A 22,026-nucleotide genomic window follows, 5' to 3' on the forward strand; every position below is an offset into this window, starting at 1 on the left:
TGGTCTCTGCCATACTACCCGGCCCCAAAAATGTTTGTATACAGTAGCTTTTTCCCCTATGCCACTTTTGTATTTTTTTTTTTAAAACTTACCTCAGCGGGCTCATGTTGTACTTGTCCTTTTGTTCCTGACTTACTTCGCTTAGCATGATTTCCTCCAGTTCTTCCCATGCCGCTATGTGCCTTATACATTCATCACTGCTTTTTAGTGATGCGTAGTACTCCATTGTATGTACATACCACAGTTTTTTAATCCAATTGTCAGTTGATGGAGATTTGGGTTGCTTCCAGCTCCTTGCAGTTGTGAACTGTGCCGCAATGAACATTGGAGCACAGATGTCTGGCCTTGGTTTGTTTCTTGCCTCTTCTGGGTATATGCCCAGTAGGGGGATTGCTGGGTCATATGGTAACTCTATTTCCATCTGTTTTAGATATCGCCAGATTGATTTCCATAGTGGCTGTACATACTTACAGGCCCACCAGCAGTGGATGAGAGTTCCTGTCTCCCCACAGCCCCTCCAACACTTGTTGCTTTCTGATTTTTTGAATTGGGCTACCTTTGAGGGTGTCAGGTGGTACCTCATTGTTTAATTTGCATTTCTCTTATGGCTAAAGATCGGGAACATTTTCTCATATGTTTGTTGGCCATTCGGATTTCTGTCCCTATGAAACTTCTGTTCAAGTCCTTTGCCCTCCTCTCAAGTGGGCTATTCGTGGCTTTTGACTTAATCTTATCTATTTGACTTAAATCTATTTGGAATTATTATTGCTACTCCTGCTTGTTTTTTATTTAGCACTTGCTTGCTATATTTCATCCCTTGATTTTTAACTTGTGTCTGACTTTTTGTCTAAGGTATGTCTCTCATCGGTATCAAGTGGACGGGGCATGTATGTTTTCCCCACGTTATGCCCCTCTCTGTCTCTAGATAGGGCGTGCAGTCCGTTTGAATTAAGTGGGACTAGCCAGAGGTTTGGATTCATTGCTGTTGTTGTGTTACCTGGTCTTGCTGGTGGTCCTGTTTTTTTGGGCTGACTTTGTCTATGAATTCCCTTTGTTGCACAGACTCATTACTGCGTCTTTTTCCTTCCTTATTTTGCTGTTTAGACGGATTGATTTTGTTTGTAAAGATTCGGACACCGAGTGGCCCTGTGTAGTTTCCCACGCGGTAATTCCCTCTGCTATCAGCTCAGTTCAGGAGCAGACAGCCTCATCATTCTCCCGTGGAGCAGCTGGGGGTTTGAATGGCCAACCCAGCAATGAGCATTCCAACACTTACCGGACAGTGCCACCCAGTCTCTGGCTTTGTCTGCGGTTTCTCTGCCATCTGTTGGGGAATCGGTGACATTCCTGCCCGTGCTCCTTACTTGGGCCTGCTGCCAGGCAGCTGACAAGTGGGGCACCTCTGATACGCAACTCTCCTCTTTTCGTTTTTGTTCCATTTCTCCTTCCACCTGGTGTTCACTTGAATTCCTCATCATCCATTTTGCTTGTGTCCAGGGTTTCAGGGGTTCCCCAGAGGTCTCTGCTGCGGGGGAACAGCATGCGGGCTGACTCAGCTGCCATCTCGGTTTCTCTCTCACTGTTGCTTGGTTTTCAGAAGACCTCAGGGGATGTTTTTGGTTTAAGGCTCAAAGGTGATCTTGGCAATATTTTTAGGAAGTTCAGGGGTTTTTAATATTTGAACTCTGTTCATTTTCCAGGTAAAGCTATTTCCTAAAACTGTGTTTCCTTCTCGTCCTCAGTTTCCTTGCTGTTCCATGAAGATTGTACTGTTGTGACGGAAGTAGGAGCATTATTTTGTCTTTTGTTGTTTGATGAAGTATCAAGAATGGACGTGTGGTAAGCAACGAGAATTTGCGTTTTCTACTCCTAACAATTGTTTATTTAAGGCATCTGACAGCAGCGAATGGGCATTTCTGACTTAGGCCTGTGAAAACACCCCAAACCCACTGCTACGAGTCACTCTTGACTCAGAGCAACTTTCGCAGGGTTTCCGAGGCAGTCAGGCAGGCTCAGCTTGCCATCGCAGCCCGTGCCTCGCTCACAGGGCCGCCGGGACCTTGGTTGAAATAAGCAATATTCAAAAGTACGTTTGCCCGAAGCGTCACCCTGCAATTATTATTTTAAACACTACTAAGTATAAAATTTTAGCGGTACTGCAGTGTTTTATGGGATTTTTTAATACAGGATTTTTTTTTAAAAACATTTTATTAGGGGCTCATACAACTCTTATCACAATCTACACATATACATACATCAATTGTATAAAGCACATCTGTACATTATTTGCCCTAATCATTTTTTTAACAATTTATTGGGGCTCATACAATTCTTATCACAGTTCATACATATACATACATCAATTATACAATACAGGATTTTTAATATACTTTTATTCTATATCCTTAATTTTGTGTACTTTCTCTTTACTGATTATTTGTATTACAAATTGATGGCTTTGGGAAAGTGTGTAGGATAAAACCCAGTTAATGCAGACCTTGGGGAGTTGGCCTACCCTTGCAGTGCCCTCATTCCGTGGACACTAGGGTGGACTCCTTGTGGAAAGGCACCCTCTGCTGCCTGTGAGCAAAGCCAGGGGTCACAGGTCGTGTTGGAGGTGGGCAGTTGCACCTCTGGGTTGAGTTTGTCATCAATGAAGTGACTCATATTTGGTATGAAAGGCTGGTTTTCAGAGTGGTTATTTTCTTTTGACCTCTGTCCCTCGAAATAGGTCACTGGATCCTTCCAGTACACCTGCTTCGCCCTCAGTTTTCAGTCTGCCTCTGTCAGTTATTAGAAGGTAATGTATTAATTTCTTTGAGTTTTTTGATGGGCACAATATCGTAACGGAAAGGGAAACCCATGCCTGTGATTTATCACCATTTCCACATGAGTCCTCCAATCACAGCATTTCTGGTATGTTTATGCAGCCTTGGCCATGCGTCTTCGAAGCTCAGAAAGCCGCCCTCTCTGCCCCTGTCCTGCTTACCTGGCCAGCGTTTTGTGTAGATGTTCAGTGGAGTGGGGAGGTTGAAAGGGCCGTGCGTGCGTGTCCGCTGGCTCTTCACCGGGTTGGGGAATCTGTAACTGTCTGTGTCCCTTTCTCCAGGTATCACCTGCCAGTGCTGGTCCGAGGCCATCACGCAGTGAGTCCGCATGCCATCGTCCTGCCCCTGTCTGCTGACACTTTGGCCCTGAAGCCCGTCTCAGATATGTTGAGAGTAGCTTGGAACCTGTCATGGTGTCACGGGATTGACAATCTGTGGAAGCAAACGGGTGCAGCCAACAGAGCCCCCGAGTAAGCTGCTCGCTCAGGGACAGCAGCCTGTCCATGAACCAGGCAGACTGGTTTCTGTGGCAGGTTAAATCCCACTTGCGCTTCGTGACCACCTTAGGGTCTGCATCGTTGCTGAAGATGCTCATTACTCAAACTTTGAGTTGAAGATCACATCTTCATTGGGTCAAATAAGGAAATGCAAATGTAAGAGCCTTATAGGTGATAGAGCGCGCCACTTAATAGGTGAACGTCAGCAGGAAAAGGTGTTCAGGGTAGAGAGAAAGCCCATAGAAAGCGTTAGGAAGGAATATTGCAATCACTGCGGTGGTGATGGTAGTAATTATTTTGGAATGTCTAGGACTTCTTAAACAAAATAATCTACCGGTTCTTTCTTGTATGGATAACGAAAACTAACAATTTCTGTGAATAGTGAAATACAAGGTGTGCCAATGTAACAGGAAGCCCTGTGGTGTTGTGCTTACACGTGGGGCTGTGATCCACATGGTTGGCAGTGCAGAACCACCAGCAGCATCATGGGAGAAAGACTGGGCTTTCAACTCCCGTAAACAGTTACAGTCTCAGAAAACCAGATTCAGCACTGACTCGATGGCAATGAGTTTGGTTTATGGTGGTGTTAAGCTCTAATATTGAAGATATACAATATTCTTTGGTCTTATTTGAGACGATGCTTAATTAAAAGTAAACTAAGATGAGCTAGGTCTGTAAATTTTCTTTGGTGCTGGGGAGAGGTTTCTGCATAACCAAGACACACATGTGCTTTTGTTGAAGGAGCCTTCTACTCTTTTCTGCAGGTTTCTTGGTTCCCTGAAGCTGACCCCTGAGGACAGTCTGACTCTGAAAGCCACACACAGGGCCAGCGGGCTGCAGGACTGCCTGCGTGCCATCATGCAGGCTGCTGCCCACAGGGACGTCCGGGCTGCCATCACCAGGATGGGCTACTATCTTCTCAACGACCGGCTGTCTTTGCAGAGTGGCTCCGGCCCCTGCTCAGCCCTCCCGAAGTCCCAGGCTTGGCACATGGCACTCAACAGGTCAGTGGACGCAGTGCCTGAGACCTTACAGGACAGTTGGAGACTGTCCTTTTCCCCTTGCAAAACATTGCCTGTTCTCTGTCTTGAGTTGGCTGTCCCTCTGGCAGTTCATGGTCTTAGGTGGTTACCTGGGGATGTGCATTTTCCACTAGGCCCAGGCTCTGGAAAGCAACTTCCCTCCCCTCCCCCCTCCCCTCTGCATCCCTCTCAGCAGCGGGCTGCGTGCCACGTGAAGTGGCATGTCAAGACGCCATGCCCGGTGGATGGTGCCAACGTGCCTTGTAAAGCGATAGCACTTTGGTCAGTGTCGTTCGCCTTGGTTGTAGGTTTTTACAGGTGCTTCCTGCCTGCACGGAAGATGAGAAGCTGCTGATCGATGTCATACATTTCCTAAACGACTTGCTGAAGGAGCAGCGGAGACATTCGTCAGTGGAGTTGCTCAGCTGGATTCTAGAATTACTCCTGAGGCAGGTGAGTATTGTTAAGGAGTTTGGAGATGAGGTTTCATAAGCCATTCATTTGTAAAAGTCACGAGTGTCTTATTATGGGAAAGGGTGACTTTTATGCAGACCACGTATATTTGACTACCCCTCATGCTATGACTGCGGAGAAAGATGGGCTTCTACGCCCACAAAGAGTTAGTCTCAGAAACCCACAGGGAAATTCGATGCTGTCCTTGTCACTGTGTGTCGGCTTCTCTCAATGGCAGTGAGTTTTTGAGTTTGTATCCTCACCCTTGAAGAATAGCTCCCTTCATATCTGTCTCGTGCCCCCCCCCCCCCCAGAAACATAAACACAACACTGGAATGAATGGAGGCTGGGGGACAAGTGATTGGAATGGAGGATCTGGGGTCAAATGATTTGTTTTAGTTACACCTTGTTCTGGTTATGGAGTCAGGTTTAGCCACTTCTCTGTGTATAGGTTTTGATTTTTTACCTTAGGGATTTCTCAATCCAAACATCAATCGATGTATGAGAGGATACCCTCCCCACCCAAAAAAAAACTGGAAAAGCTTCGCTGGGTGGAGTTTTCTAGGCCAACATCGAGCAACTTGCTCTGAGTTAGTGCACCCAGTGATGTTGCCTGGGAAGGGTCTCTAGTCACAGTGAATTTTTTTCATAAAAGTTTCACTCCAACCTGTGATGGCCGATTAAGAGAACAGCATCTGGCTGTGAAATTTTGTTTCCTGCTCTGGAAAAATGCTGCAGAAACTGTTGTGATGTTGAACACAGCTTACAAGGAGATTGGTATGGGATATCACTCAAGTGTACAAGTGGTTTTCTCATTTCAAAAGAAGTGAAATGTCGATTGATGACAAACCTTGTTCTGGATGTACCTCATCTTCCCAAATGGATGAAAGTGTGGACTCCTAGTGCATTTAGGGCTCGTTCCACCAGGTCAGACTGCTAATCAAGCTTTCTATTTAGAGATTCTGAAAAGATTGTGTAACACTGTGCAATATGAAAGGCCTGATTTGTGGCAGATTGGGGACTGGTTTTGCCACCATGAAAATGCACCTGCTCACGGATCACAGTTTGGCAAAAAACAGCATGTTTCTCATGTCCCATGCACCTTATTCCTCTGACCTCGCTCCCTGCAACTTCTTTTTGCTTCTATGAATGAAGAGGTATAAGAAAGGTCAGCAATTTGACTACATAGAAGAAGTGAAGAAAAAAAGGAGGGAGGGGAAGAAAAAAATGAGGGAGGTGCTGTCAACCATCCAAACAGATGAGTTTGAAACATACCTCCAAGAATGGAATTGCAGATTTGACAAATGTATTAAGTGTAATGGAGAGTACTTTGAAGGTGATAAAGGCTGTTTTGCAAAATTAAATACAGAGCTTTGAAAAAAATCCATTTAATTTATTTTTTAGTGGGGGGGGGGCTTAGTTATCTAGTACTAGTTATCTAGTGCCTTGGAGCTTAGTTATCTAGTGCTTCTATAGATGAAAGTACCAAAGGGTGGCTTTCACAAGTTTCTAGTTTCTTCTCACAGTTGAAGAGGCTAAGGGTCAGAACTCGGGGAGAAGGCTGTCTCTCTCTGTCAGCTCGGCAGGGATGTCCTTGTCCCCTTTTAACATCTGTGGGTCTGGTGTCCCTTGGCTATCTGCGTGTGTCTTAACATCAGCATCCGCCTGGGCCTAGGGGGTGCATAGTGTATCACTGCAGAGACCCAGGCCCATGGGATGCGCTCTCTCGGGATACCTTTTTGTGTGTGTGTGTGTGAGGGGGTGGGGGGTGGATGGCATTTCTTTCTCCTTTCACCTCCAGCCCGGGGAGACTCCCCTTCCATGGGATCAGGGTTGTGAGGGGATTAAGGGGATTGCAGCCCAATTTAATCCTCCTCTTGATTGATCCCATCAGCTCTCCTCTTGGGGTGTTATCTCTTAGCTACCACAGCGCATCCTGAGACTTGTGGTGCAGCCAAGTTGACACATGGTTTTGGGGTACACAGTTCAGTATTGAACACTGTCCCTAGTTCCTTTTATAACTTTGAAGGCATTATTTTTGTCTGCATCTTTAGCCTTTGGGAACTTCATTTGATCCAGAGATGCATTTTTGAAATGATGGACCATTGTTATTTTAAATGGTGAAGTGTGTTTCTGTAGTTTCATGGCCCTATGACTGCACCTTGTCATGGAAACCAAAGAACGCAGTGTCCTCCAGTTGAGTCCCAGTAGGCCCCTCCTCTACGCCCGGTGCTTTCACAACCCCATTTTCAAATGGTTGTGGCAAAATTTTCCTTCACAAGTGGTTTCCTTTCTTCTTTCCTCTGTTTTCATTCCTTCCAGATGAGCTTTATTTTCATGTGTGGCACTTCTTTTTTTTTTTTTTTAAACATTTTATTAGGGGCTCAAACAACTCTTATCACAATCCATACATATACATACATCAATTGTATAAAGCACATCCGTACATTCTTTGCCCTAATCATTTTCAAAGCATTTGCTCTCCACTTAAGCCCTTTGCATCAGGTCCTCTTTTTTTTCCCCTCCCTCCCCGCTCCCCTCTCCCTCATGAGCCCTTGATAATTTATAGATTGTTATTTTGTCATATCTTGCCCTATCCGGAGTCTCCCTTTACCCCCTTCTCTACCATCAATCTCCCAGGGAGGAGGTCACATGTGGATCATTGTAATCAGTTCCCCCTTTCCAACCCACTCACCCTCCACTCTCCCAGCATCGCCCCTCACACCCCTGGTCCTGAAGGCATCATCCACCCTGGATTCCCTGTGCCTCCAGCTCCCATATGCACCAGTGTACAACCTCTGCCCTATCCAGTCCTGCAAGGTAGAATTCGGATCATGGTAGTTGGGGGGAGGAAGCATCCAGGATCTGGGGGAAAGCTGTGTTCTTCATCGGTACTACATCACACCCTGACTGACCCATCTCCTCTCCTAAACCCCTCTATGAGGGGCTCTCCAGTGGCTGACAAATGGGCCTTGGGTCTCCACTCTGCACTTCCCCCTTCATTCACTATGGTATATATATATATAATTTTTTTTTTGCATGATGCCTTATACCTGGTCCCTTTGGCACCTCATGATTGCACAGGCTGGTGTGCTTCTTCCAAGTGGGCTTTATTGCTTCTGAGCAGATGGCCGCTTGTTCACCTTCAAGCCTTTAAGACCCCAGACACTATCTCTTTTGATAGCCGGGCACCATCAGCTTTCTTCGCCACATTTGCTTATGCACCCGTTTGTCTTCGGCGATCGTATCGTGGAGGTGTGCAACCAATGATATGATATTTTTTTCTTTGATGCCTGATAACTGATCCCTTTGGGACCACGCGATCACACAGGCTGGTGTGTTCTTCCATGTGGGCTTTGTTGCTTCTGAGCTAGATGGCCGCTTGTTTATCTTCAAGCCTTTAAGACCCAAGACACTATCTCTTTTGATAGCCTGCCACCATCAGCTTTCTTCACCATATTTACTTGTTCACCCGCTTTGGCTTCAGCAGTTGTATCGGGAGGGTGAGCATCGTAGAGTGCCAATTTAATAAAAGAAAGTATTCATGCATTGAGGAAGTGCTTGAGTAGAGGCCCAAGGTCCTTCCGGTGTGGCACTTCTTATAGAACATCTGTCCAACAGGGGGACATTTATCCCTGAATTCCACTGTCTTCTGTCTGTATCGCGAGAAATAGCTTGGAGATAGAGGGCATACTAAGGACATCGTATCTCCCATATAAGTGAAAGATGGATGTTGGGGTGAGGGGCGCAGCATTTGCTCACTGCCCAATTCCCACTGCCTTGGAGTGGATGCTAACTCACAGGACAGGGTAGAACCTCCCCTGTGGGTTTCTGAGCATGTAATTCTTTCTAGGAGTAGAAAGCTCCATGTTTCTTCCCAGGATTGCCTGGGGGTTTCTCAAGTGCAGGTGCTCCCTGTGCCGTAAACCTTTGTCTCTGCCAGCTTGCTCAAGGATTTAAACATGGCTTTACTTTCTCTCCTCTTAATTCTTAAAACGTTGAAAGTATTTGTTGTAGTGACAGGGTACCTCACATGTCACATAGATACCTCTTACTGTAGGGTGCCGTCCGTCCATCCCAGCACATAGGGATCAGTGTTAGCGAGCACGGCTGTCACATTGGTGATGACTCGATGGACCAGTTCTTTTCTATCAGGGCCCAGGCTGGTGTCACTGGGGGCCAGGTCTTTTCTCTCGGAGGGCTTCAGGATGGGCTTGAGCTGCTGGCCTGTTGCTCAGCAGCTGGCTGCTGAGCCACGTGCACCACCAGGGTTTCTTGGGTAGTATCCCCATCGTGAGCCCAGAGCATGATGTGCAACAGGCATCTTCATAGGAAGCCACCCAGGTGAATTAGAGGGTTAACATGTTTTTTGCAATTTCATTTTTCAGGGTCCAAACCCTCTGCTAGACCTGCTGGTTCCGGCAGAGTCATCGGGCAGCGAGGACTCAGATGATGTCCGTGCTGCTGTCCGGCAGCAACTTCAGAAGGAGCTGGTCACCCTTTTCAATACCTTGCTGCTCTCGTCCTCGCCCGTCACAGACAGGTACAATCCGGGGTGCTGGAGGCTTGGACACTGAGTGCTTCTGGAGCTGAGTTTTCTTCTGTCCAAAGTCTTCTGCATTCCTCATTCAAATTAGCCGTATAATGCTTGAATTTTTAATTTCAGGAAAATATTTTTGTTGTTTTTATTCTTTACTTTCATAGTTATCTATATATATATGTATGAGTATATACATTTAATTAAATGTTACAAAAACGTCGTGCTCGGTGTTATAGGGTTAGGAGGAGTGAAGACTTCAGTAATAGGTTTTGTTAGTCCGTTATTCTTTGTTTCCATAGAAACTCTGTTACAGACAGACTTCTCGTCTTTGACAGCCACCCAGCCACATACACCCACCTCACTCATACCCACATTCCCCCACCCTCCCAATACTCATTTCCTATATACCACACCCTTCCGCTCCCCACACTGCACAACACACATACACACTCACACTGATGATGTTCTGTGGAGGTCAGTACTTTGAACGCTCTTCAATTCCCATGCACCTACCCAGGCAGTCATAACCATTTGTAGAACTTTACTAAGTATTTTTGACTAGTTGATTCTCAAATGCATATCTTCAGTTACCATCTAACTAAAAATTATTTTAAGACAATATTTACCAAACCATTTCAAAATGGGTCTGAGGGATTTTCGTTAATTCATAATGCTGTGCAACACCTGCAACTGCATCCCCCCACCCCCCGATTCCAGACTATTTCTTTTGCCCCCGTAAGAAGTCGTGTCTCCCTTCCCCTGAGCAGCCTGGCATCCTCTGCTCCCCACCTCTGTGGGTTGGCCTGGGCTGTGACTGATGGGTTTGTGGTACTCAGCATCCTGCTGTGAGGCTCAGGGTGCACCGAGGTCTGTGCTTGCTTCCCTGAGGACTGGTCGAGCGCAGACAGCAGCTTGTTTCCCCAGCCAGGCCTTGGGGGCATTGGAGATGCTTGTACCTGTGGCTGCTCCGAGCGTCTGCATACAAGTGTGTGCAAGCATGGAATCGCTGGCTTGTCTGATGCTGTTTTTCCTATGGTGGTGTAGTGGTTACGTAATGGGCTGCTAACCAAAAGGTCTGCAGTTTGAAACTACCAGGTGCCTCACTGTAGGAAATGAGGCTTTCTACTCCCATAAGGAGTGAACAGTCTCGGAGACTCGTGGGGCCGTCTACCCTGTACTATAGGGTCGCTATGCGGCGGCATTGACAGGATGGCCAGGTGTTGGGTTTATTATTAGGTGGCCATGCCTATGTTCACTGATGTCTCAAAAGGCCACTGCCCGGTTGGTCCCCTAGCACTCCCGGCTTGGCTCAGTCTTCCCACTGCTGTTTGCTTGCAAGTCTAGTTCTCGGGGGCATCCTTCCTGCCGTCCACACCCAGCTCTGCCCTCTGTGGCCAGTGAGGGAGCTGACTGTTATGCCCTGTGTAGGAAATGCCGGGAGCTGCTCTGCGTCTTCCACACGCAGCTGGCGCTGAGGCTGCTGCAGTGCCTGCGTGTGACCGACGCCCCCCACTTCTACGGCCTGCCTTCTCTGGAGCGGACCCTGCGGGGCATGGCGCACCTCACCGCCACTCCGGGCTGGAGCGCCCACTCGCCACTGACCAAGCCGTTGGACATTTGTGCCAAGTACTTGTCCGGGCTCCTCGAGGTATGTAACCATGGACAGGGTTGCTCTATCCACTGCTGGCGCTGACTTCCTGCCTGCCGGCACCGCCCGGGGCAGGCACTGTGACCGGGTGCCTTGGCGTCCTGCTCTTTGTGTCACTGCCATTTGGGGCAAGGGGCATTTGTACAGTAAATGCCCGTCTGGGTCTGTAAGGGCCGAGGCTTTCTCTCTGTCTTCCCTGGAGCCTCGCTGCCCTGGAGCCTTACCACCCTGGGCTTCAGCAGAGATTCTTATGGGGGTGGGGGACAGCGGGGGATAGGGGAGAGCTAGATTCTGGAAGGTGAGCTGAGCGGGTTGATATGTGGACCTGAGCAATCTGGACGTGGGCTGGTCTTGTTCTCCACTTCCCCTCCTGTCATTCACACCACCAGCAGGCCACCCTCAAACAGAACCTCCTACCTCTCTCCTCTGTTCATCACCTCTCAGGCAGTCCTCTCTCCCACATTGATGTGCAAACCCTGCAGCCACAGGTAGCGAAGCAGCAGCCAGGCTGGTTCGCGTTTAGAAGTGACCAGCAGGGCCCCGCTTACAAAACTGTAGGGGTAGAGACTTCAGATTCCATGATCTTCAGGGATCGGAAATGAAAGCCACCTAGTTCACGTTGTGGGAGATCAAAGTACTTTGTGTTCAATACGAAGGAGAGGGGACAGACAGATGGCCCTCTTTGAGGTAATAGAATCCGGGGTCTAATATCCACGGGGCCTGGCTATAAGGCACACCCTCCTTTGTGATGTCCACCATTGGGCAAAACCTGGGTCTCCGATAGTGACTTGGCATAAGCAGCGCTTTGCTCCAGACTTGTAACCATCTCAAGTGCCTCCTGTCGGCATGACTGCACTGAAACCAGAGGCACTGGCCAATTCTGATCGAAATGATGCCAGAATCCCCTTCCGCTCACCTGGGGCCTTCTTCCATGGCTGCTTAGAAGCGAAGCCAGGCTCTTTCTTCATTGTGAACTAAATTCACTGGCTGTTTAAAACCAGAGCCCATGCGATTCGCTTCATTGTTTCTCACTCAGTGAAGTAGTTCCCTTGTGAAAGGCAGGCCCACCTCTCACATCAGACCCCTGGAATTCTGCAGAGTGAACTTTGGGGCAGAACAGTGGCTTTTGTGGCTGAGAATGGGTTATTGAAACAGCCTGATAGACTTTGATAGTGACTCAGCTCCAAAGGCTTCAGGCCAGATCTAAAGGGTATTGTTTCTGGGGTGTGACCAGGCGGCCAGCAGGGGAAGGTCTCGCTTAGCCTTAGCACATAGGAGCCGCAAAGTGGACCTCACACTGAAGGCTGGATGGAGCTGGGTCCCTGAGGACGAGGGCTTGCTGGCCTGGGGCCTCTCTCTGAGATCATTTTATTGGCGTTTTTTTCACATATCATACAATTCGATCGTTTGATTACATTATGAAGAGTTATGCAGTCAGCACCACAGGCCATTTTAGAAAGGGGCTCCTGTTTTGTTGTTGTTGAAACATTTACATAGAAATGACCCACGCAAATCTCTCTGTCATTGAGTTGATGCTGACTCACAGTGACCCTAAAGAACAGGCTGGAACCGCCCCTGTAGCTTTCTGAGACTGTTTACGGGAGTGCAAAATGCTGGCCAGGTGAAAGTCTGACTGACTTACCAGGCGTGTGCTAGATGGCTCAGGTGTAGGGTTTAAATGCTAGTGGACCTCGCCCTATGCTTCTACATACTTAAAAATAAGTGGTTTCTGAAATCTAAACTTTTACTTATGGAAAATTTCACAAGTTACAACGTATAGATGGAACATTATACTACAGCCCTTGTAGCATCCTCGGCCAGCACTCCAGCTGCTAACCCACCGCCACTCTTGCTTCCCATTTCAGGCAGTTAAGATTCTGCTTTGTGAACATTCTGGTTCAGATCAAAGGCCCAGTGATGTATGAATAAATCGATTTTGTTAAATAAGCTGTGGCTAACATGCTTTATGCTTTCTCTTTTTAAAATCTGCTCTGCTGCATGATCTGAAAAACAAAAAACCTGCAACTGAAAGCAGACGATGAGGAGATAAAAGGGCCTACATCAAAGGATCCTGTGATGAACAAAAGCACGTGGGGTCCAAGGATGGCTAGATTGAAATCTCTGTTGGACGAGTGTAGATAGCAAGTAGTTTTAATTGCTTTGGATAAAAACATTTTTTCCTCTTAAAAAATCTGTTGGCAAGTGAACATCATCAGCATCCTTTTTTTCTGGAAAAGTGCGAATTGCCTGGGTCTCTGTCGCTTCAGATGCTTTTGTTGAAGAGTTACAGAGCTCCTGAGCTGCTTGTTACCCGGTCCTTGGCCCTCAGTGCACACAAAGCCCTCGTTTGTGAGAAAGCAGGAGGGATGCAGAAATGGTTTGTATATAGAGAAATAGTCCCAAAGTTGGTTTTATTAAAATCTGTCTCTAATTTTAATTGGTTCAGCTGCTGGTTTTGAGAAGATCCATAGCAGCATATGCCCCAGTTCACACGCACCATTTCATGACCTGCACGATCGGCTTTGGCGTGTGTGGACTTTGTCGTACGCCCCTTTCCACAGTGCTCCTCATCCATCGACGACACCACCTTGCTGCTCCACAAGTTTCCTCTATTTCCGGCTGCGGTGGTCACCCTAAGCCCATAGAGAGACTCCTTAAAAGAGTTTAATGTTCAAGACGAGTGTAGCTGAGCTGAACTGTGGTTTGCTTTTGCCCATTTTATCAGTTGTCATCTTGTTACTTTGTGTATGTTATATCAATATTTTGGTTATTAGATTTTGTCGAGATATGTGGTTCCAAAGATACCCTCCCAGTCAGTTGAGTCTCTTCACATTTTTTGCAGTCTTTTGAGGACCAAGATTTCTTAATTTTTAGGAGGTCCCATTTATTGATTTTGTCTCTTGGTTTTCAGTTTTGGTACCCAAAAGATAATGCCTTGTTAAAAGCTAGACCAGTGGTTCTCAACCTTCCTAATGCCGCGACCCTTTCATACAGTTCCTCATGTTGTGGTGACCCCCAACCACAAAATTGTTTTCATTGCTACTTCATAACTGTAACTTTGTTACTGTTATGAATCTTAATGTAAATATCTGACATGTAGAATGTATTTTCATTGGTGTGAATTGAAAATAATTGAACATAATTAAAGCATAGTGATTAATCACAAAACAATATGTAATTATATATTGTGAAATATTTATGTGTTTTCCAATGGTCTTAGGCGACCCCAAAGGGGTCTTGACCCACAGGTTGAGAATGCTGAGATAGACCAAGGCTGGCAATGTTGTCCCTGCTTTTTCTCCTTGGAATTTTATGGTTTCAGGGTGCCTGTGTAGGACCTGTATAGCTGGAAAGTTTGGTTTTGTACATGATGTGAGGCATGAGTGCCCTCTCATTTTCTTGCCTCTGGAAATATAGTTTCCACACACCATTTATGGAAGACACTCTTCTTTTCTTGGTCAAAATTTAGTGGAACACAGAAGTGTGGGTTTGCTTGTGGACTTTTGTTTGGTCCATGTAGCTGTCTGTTATTACAACCGTGCCAACTGTTTCGGTTATTGTTTCTATGTGGTATGGTTTAATACCCGGAGGTGTAAGTCCTGCTACTTGTTCTTTTTCAACAGTGTAGTAGGTTAGGGGGCCTCTTGCTCTTCCTGCAGTTTTGTCACATATTCTGACCACATGCACAGACATTTCAGTCAGCCACTGCCTGTTTGGGGGCCCGATCGGATGCATGCCTGATGCTGTTTTTTGGAGGGAAACTGTAAAATCCCTGAGGTATGTGAGAGGGAAAATGCTGAAGTCCAGCAATGTAAACAATCACCACATACTTCATCATGTTATATAAAAACAACTCAATGCCATCTAGTTCACGCCAACTCGTAGCTCCCCTGTAGACAGGGTAGAGCTGCCCTTGTGCGTTTCTGAGACTGACTCTGCAGAGCAGAAAGACCTGTCTTTTTACCGAGGAGCAGCTGGTGGTTTCTAACTGCTGACTTCATGGTTACAGCCCAACGTGTAACCACTGAGTCACCAGGGTGCCTTCAGCATGTTATAGAAATAGATATTATTCATCAGTGGGGGGCATATTAACTTACACCTCTGTCCTTGTGGGCAGTGCCTGTTTCACTGTGTTAGCATGTACTTCGTGGCCTGACTACCAGCAAGATACAGCCCAATGGGACATCTTGTAACTCATGGACTCTGTTGCTGGAGGCCCTCGGAGGACGCCAGGCAGCTTCTGTGCCCCTCGAAGGGAAGGCTACTCTGCACGCAGGCCTGCTTCCTGGGGCTGACACCAGGGAGTAGGGTGCCATCCCTCACCGATGACACTTGATCCCCAGGTGATCAGCTCGTTCTACGTGGAGCGAGGAGGGAACGCCATGTCCTTCATGGGGAAGGGCGTCACCAAGAGCGCTGTGCTGTGCCTGCTGCATTTGTCCCATGAGATGATGACCCAGGCCCGAGGCTCGGTGAGTGGGGCAGTGGAGCACGTGTGCGTGTGTGTGTATACGTGTGAGTGCCCATGCTGTGGCACGGGTGAGCATAATCATGAGTCCCAGAGGCTCTTCACATGAAAACATCTCCCTCAACTTTTCTTTCACCCAAGTTGCACATTACAACTGGATTTGATTAGACCTGGTCTAAGTTAATATTTTATTCATTTTTTTTTCCTGAAATCTCTCCATTCACTAGATCAGACCACGTTTTGTTTAAATTGTTGGATTGAAGAGCTGTTCTGGAGAGAACATGTTCTCTGTAATTTTTAGGAGCAGCTGAGATTTTAGCCCAGCCCAGTTTTCACCAGAGTCTTCTTCTGCTGGAGGCCTTGGATGAAGCCATGCACCATCACTCCGTTTCACCCAGTGACACCCGCCTCAAGTGTGTCCACTGCCCTTTCTCGTTGTAGGACTGGATGTCCCTGTGGTTTCTGCCCCTTGGCCACAGTGAAGAGCTGGTGTCTACACAGCAGGGCTTGGCCTGGCTGATCCCGCTGTGGGTGGATCGGGACCCAGAGGTCAGTGGGCAGGGGGTCCTGCCAGCCCGGCACAGCCCACAGCAGGCCTGCCACAGCTTCAGTGCCTTGTATTTTGTGCACCACCTTTCAGTGGGATTCACTAGAGGGCAGATGGAAAATACAGAAGCAGAAAGTTCTTTGAGAAAGAGCAGTGAGAGCCTCCCCCCAACTACCATGATCCGAATTCTAGCTTGCAGGGCTGGGTAGGACAGAGGCTGTACACTGGTACATATGAGGGCTGGAGGTACAGGGAATCCAGGGTGGATGATACCTTCAGGACCAAGGGTGTGAGGGGCGATGCTGGGAGAGTGGAGGGTGAGTGGGTTGGAAAGGGGGAACTGATTACAAGGATCCACATGTGACCTCTTCCCTGGGAGAGGGACAGCAGAGAAGGGGGGAAGGAAGATTCCGGATAGGGCAAGATTTGATAAAATAACGATGTATAAATTACCAAGGGCACATGAGGGAGGGGGGAAAGGGGAGGGAGGGGGAAAAAAAAAGAGGACCTGATGCAAAGGGCTTAAGTGGAGAGCAAATGCTTTGAGAATGATTGGGGCGGGGAATGTATGGATGTGCTTTATACAATTGATGTATGTATATGTATGGATTGTGATAAGAGTTGTATGAGTCCCTAATAAAATGTAAAAAAAGAAAAGAGGAGAAAAAAATGATTAGGGCAAAGACTGTACAGATGTGCTTTATACAATTGTTGTATGTATATGTATGAACTGTGATAAGAATTGTATGAGCCCCAATAAATTGTTAAAAAAAAGAAAGAGCAGTGAGAGATTGTCGGAGAGGCCCAGAAAGTTATAAGGTTCAGAAGGTTAGATGGGAACTGTGAGTCATAAAACCAAGTGCCACTTAGCACAGCATAATGGAAAATGTAGTACCACTAATGAATTTTTCTGTCTTAGCCCTGTGCTGACTAGTTTCTAGTGAGAAATGATGATGCCTTACTGAAATCAAAGCCTGGAATTATTGAAACTTCGTTTGATTTGAACTCAGAAGGGTCGGGGTCCTCCTTTAGGCATGGGGTGCTCGGCCTCTGAGCTGACCACTCTAAGACTATGGGGTGTTTTGTTCACTCCAGCTGCCAGTGAATTGAGAGATTTGGATCGGCATTCAGAGCTTCATGAAAACGCATCAATTGAACCGAGAGCATATTATAGGAAACCAATCTTGTTCTGAAACATTTCTCTCTTAAGATGCTAGTAATTTATGCTTTGGCAAATGATAATTCAGTTACCTTGTTTCGAAGGGATTTTAAACCACTCCCTTGGAAGAAACAATTCAAAACAGGAACAGCAGCTCACAAACATAGGCCCCCTTTAAGAACAGTTAGTGTAGGGGGCTCTTAAAGAGCTAGCGCCCATACTTTTCCTTAAAAAAGGGCTCTTGAGATGTCATTTAGAATCTCTCTCAATCATCGTTGGGTTTGAATTCTGTGATAGTTGAGTTTTTATTTCCAGAGTGGGGGGGCTGTTTTGCTTTCTTGAACCATGGCATGGGGTTTTTCTTTATTCGTGAACATATATGACACTGCCCTCTCTAATTGTTCCTGTGCCCTGGGCTGCCCACCCCAAGGCCATAGTTACAAAAGCACAGTCCCATCTGCTGGAGAAGGAATACTGACCCCTGTGGAAGTGGGTCCTCAGACTTGACCGCTCTTCTCTGTGACCTGCCCAGGTGAGATTCACCTCTCTGGCGCTGGGTGCGGCACTGACCACCCTGGAAGCTGGCTGTGCAGCCTTGGCCAACAGTTGTCAGAACATCTCCGGAGGCCTCTGGGGAACCGTTATGAACATCCTGCTGGACCCATCAGAATGCAGCATGGTGCGCCGGGAGGTAGGTGGGTGCGTCCGCCTCTGCCTCAGAGAGACCTGTCCAACTCCAGCTGGCCTGCCAACCCCCACAGGCATTCCCAGAGAAAACCCCTTTCATGTTCCTCTAGTTTTGCCAGTTGTTCATGTATGTGAAGCTGAGTTAAGATTAATGAACAAAAACCAGACCCCTGCCATCAAGTTGTTGATTCTGACTCCTGGTGACCCAATGGGACTCCATCTTTCTGGGAGCAGACAGTCTCATCTTCCCCCCTCGGAGCAGTTGGTGAGGTTGAACTACCAACCTTGTAGGTGGCAGCTCAAAGTTTAACCCTCTGCACTATTAGGGGCTCCTTGTTAAGATAAGGTGCTGAAAATAATCTTTGTAGGGCTTATAGCAGGGGTGCTCAATACATCGATCATGATCTACTAGTCGATTGCAAATGTAGTGTGGGTAGATTGCATGGCATTAAAAAAATAGACATAAGCCTATCAATCCCGTCACTTAAAACCCAGCCAATCAGATGCAATCTTAGGTGTCAAACGCATGTGCAAACAACTGCGCTAAGTGCAGCAAAACTGACAAGTGATCGCCAATCTTCAGACCTTGGTTATTTCCCTTAAACATAAGAAAGGGTGTTAAAATGAGTAGGGGAGCTAGACCAAGTAAGAAGACAATTTATCACTTTGATATGGAATGGGAGATATATATATTTTTTCATGGTAGCATGCTCACCTCAGCCCCACTCGATGGTCCACATGGAGGGAGAGAGAGAGAGAGAGAGATCTTTAATGCTAGCCCAGGCTTTTTATCTTCTCTGGGGACATGGAAGCCCCCTAATTGCAGGCGAGGACATACGTCAGAGGAAGGGGCTGTACTATAGGCAATACAGTAATCAGAAGGGGTGGTCTAGGCACATACACGCAGTAGGAAGAGGGATTGGGGGTATACATGTGACAAGATGGGTGGACCCTAGATTCAAGATGGCAGCCTAGCCTTAGTCATCTTTGGGCCGGTTTGACCTCTTTGGGGTCTCCTACAAGGAAACAGACTATTACTATCCTTATCCGAAGGGAGTGGACCCTATTTGTTGGATAAACTTGCTCTAGATGGTTGATAGCTCTCAGGGGGAATAACCCCTGACCTACTTCTGATGTGTATGGTCATTCGCAAGCAGCTGCTTGGCATATATTTGCGGGAGACTGCTTGGGAGAAATCTTCTGTATCCCACAATTCCCCCTTTTGTTTTATACATAAAATTCAAAAGAGCCACAGTGGCTGCATGGTTATTTTCTATACATTAGAAGCTGTCAAGGCAAAACTCCATGATCCAATTAATGTAGCCAAAAATTCAGGCTTAATAGAAACATTTTGAATCCAGGCATGGAGGATAAAGTCCCCCTATGTCCATCTCCTATTGGAGGAAGGCATGAGAGATTGGATGCCGCGGCGGGAAGAAATCGAGCCAAATAGGAATGTCTGCTTCTCTAGTTAAAGCTGCCGGCCACACAGCAACAGCTGTGTGCTTGTAAGAGACAACCTCAGATCAGCACCATAAGGAGGGTAAAGTGAGGAACAATGTCATGAGCATGTGATTAGGACTTACCTATTACTCACAAGGGTAGGGGTCCCCCCCACCACTAGAAACCTAGCCTTCCAGGCTCCTTTGCGAGACAATGAAGGATTCGTCCTTAAACACTCTCTTCCCGTTCTCTGCTCCTCACAGTATGCGCGAACTTCAAAAGTGCCATGGAGGCCACATGATTCTCCTTCATATGCCTTAGCTTTCTATAGAAGCCACACGTGATAGCCAGGATGAAAATTGTGATAATGAGCAGCACTGTTAGGCTGGAACCCAGGCTATGAGAAATACTTTGAACCCAAGCACGAGGGTCCAATCCTTCCATGCCCTTCACCAATTGCTTAATTATATCAGAGCCAGGAGATGCCTCAAGCCTCTTTGAATGTATAGAAAATATCTTTTTTAAGCTGATCAATACCCAATGAAATGTTTCCCTTAAATCCTTGCAAATGTTTCCTAATCAAATCCCAATCATGCAATGTTACATTATATACGTAAGGAGTTACACAGAAATCAGTTATATTCCAATCACATTATAGCATAGACAAGTCCAAAATCTTGATCTTTTAGCAAAAGTCTGCAGTAATAGTCCAGTTATTTATATAAAATAGTTACTTATATATAATAGGCCAGTTTATTATATAAAATGTTCAGTTATGATAGAGTCCCAGAGTTTCTCTTAGACAGTGTCAGCTACAGAAGAAATATCTCAGCGGTCAGCAATCGCCATTCTCAGGAATCTGCGAGGTCTTCTTGATGTTTTGAATAACTAGTAACAGGACAGGTCAGGTCACACATCAGCTTCCCTGCTTTCTTCTGGGCCCTGCTGGCTGAAGAGAAATCTACCAATCTCCTTTACCTGTGAAAATATAAACAAATAGCCCCTCTCTTCGGGGTGTCATTAACCTGAAAAAGGAATTATAATTAATATTGGGTGGCTTCTCCATCTCTTCCTTGTTCATCTTTCTCCAAACGTGGTTGCAGCCTTTTAAAGAAAGTCCAACAGCTTTATTCAGTAAAAACATAAATGCATAACCCTTTTTCCAGGTGAATGGACCTGGATCCCAAACGCAGTTTCCATCATCTTCGGATTTCTTAGGATCAGTTTTCTCTGTAGAATTGAAAACGTGTTTATCTTCCCTAATTTTATTACAAGCTTTTAGTAAGGAGAAAAATTTTGGGGTTAAAATGACTAAATGAACTTTGTCACACATAAGATTCTTCTTCTCACCCTTCTGTTTTAACAATTCAGATTTCAAAGCACTGCTAGCAGTCTCAGTTAACTTGCTAGGCTTTGACCCAATATAAGGACTAGTTAGATAGCCTTCATTGTTATGTAAATTTTCGCTCTCAGCTCGAAGAGAATTAAGAGAGCTAAATTGTGAGAACTTCTTACCATACTTTGAAAGACTGAAAAAATTCTTAATAAATTTGTTCAGCTGTTCTTGAAGTAACTTACCAAACTTACATTTTTTCTCCAAGCTTACCAATGAGGTTACAGGCTCAGTTAAGCCGCTTTGCCCTTCAAGCTTCTTACCCTGCATGATTTTACAACCTTGCAATCGTCACTCTTGGTTAACTTCACTCATTCTTACCAAGCTGGATTTAGGGGAAGTTAATGGGAGGGTCTCAGGCCCTCTTGATTGCTCTAAGGAAATGACTCCATATCCAAAAGTTTAAAACCCTTTTCCCTTCAATTTCTAATTCCATGTGGGGGCGCTGGTGTTTCCCCACAACAGCATTCCAGAAGACCCCTTGATTTAAAGGGTGGTCAGGCTTCTCAAGTACTCTTTCCTGATAGACATACACTTTTACTCTAGGAATGCAAGGAAGGAAAAATTGGCTTAAGCAATCTTCTTTTATAAACCATGAGATATTAGAATTCATCACTGCCTTAACTTTTTCATAATCTTGTTCAATAATTCCAGCAACAATCAGAACACCTTGAGAATTTACATTAGACTTTCCTGATAAACATCCCATAGTTCTTAGGTAGCGAACCCCAATTACCGCTCTTAATAATTTCTGATTTAATCACAGCTTTTGGCTTTACTTCACTACTCTGATCGACTCCAGTATCAACTTTTATTTCTTGAGTACTTAGGTTAAAACTTCCTGATAAAAACTGTATTACTCTTTCAATAAGAGACTCCTGTTCTTTAGAATCAGCAGGCTGCTACAAGGGCTTCTGGGCATTTTCTTGGTCACTCAAACCAACTACAGCAAGAACAGAGGCTGGGGTTTTGCCTGTTTGGCTAAGTCTGGTCTCCTGCTGTGAGGCTGGGAGATACCTGCCATTTCTGCCTTTCAAAGATTCTCTTGCTGGGTTAGGCAGAGGCTTTGTCTTCTGAGCTCTGTTAGGCAGGACTTGGACCAAGCTCCTTCCTCTATTTGACACTACAAACCGACATTCAGCTGAAGTCCAGAGCGCATGAACAGTTCTGGAACTTACTCTCAGAGGGAAAGCACCCAAACATGAGAAAATGTGCTACCGCCTTGATTGCATTATTCAGCTCTACTTATCTATGTGAGTCAGCCTTTTCCCACATAAAGATCCTTAAGTCTCTTAAAGGCTTGAAGATAAACAAGCGGCTATCTAGCTCAGAAGCAAAAAA

General features: G+C 46.1%; 1 protein-coding gene across 1 annotated transcript in view; it reads left to right on the forward strand.

Annotated features, from left to right (window-relative positions):
* Positions 1 to 22,026, forward strand: part of RTTN (rotatin) — a 96,860-nt gene that overhangs the window by 37,687 nt on the left and 37,147 nt on the right. The window contains exons 22-31 of the mRNA XM_075532648.1: positions 1,743 to 1,839; positions 2,732 to 2,800; positions 3,110 to 3,298; positions 4,090 to 4,329; positions 4,656 to 4,800; positions 9,189 to 9,343; positions 10,769 to 10,988; positions 15,332 to 15,460; positions 15,898 to 16,005; positions 17,695 to 17,853. Of these exons, the coding sequence (XP_075388763.1) occupies positions 1,743 to 1,839; positions 2,732 to 2,800; positions 3,110 to 3,298; positions 4,090 to 4,329; positions 4,656 to 4,800; positions 9,189 to 9,343; positions 10,769 to 10,988; positions 15,332 to 15,460; positions 15,898 to 16,005; positions 17,695 to 17,853 (1,511 nt within the window). The remainder of the gene's footprint in view (positions 1 to 1,742; positions 1,840 to 2,731; positions 2,801 to 3,109; positions 3,299 to 4,089; positions 4,330 to 4,655; positions 4,801 to 9,188; positions 9,344 to 10,768; positions 10,989 to 15,331; positions 15,461 to 15,897; positions 16,006 to 17,694; positions 17,854 to 22,026) is intronic.

Source organism: Tenrec ecaudatus, chromosome 15 (genome assembly GCF_050624435.1).
Source record: "Tenrec ecaudatus isolate mTenEca1 chromosome 15, mTenEca1.hap1, whole genome shotgun sequence".
In the NCBI taxonomy this organism is placed as follows: Eukaryota; Metazoa; Chordata; class Mammalia; order Afrosoricida; family Tenrecidae; genus Tenrec; species Tenrec ecaudatus.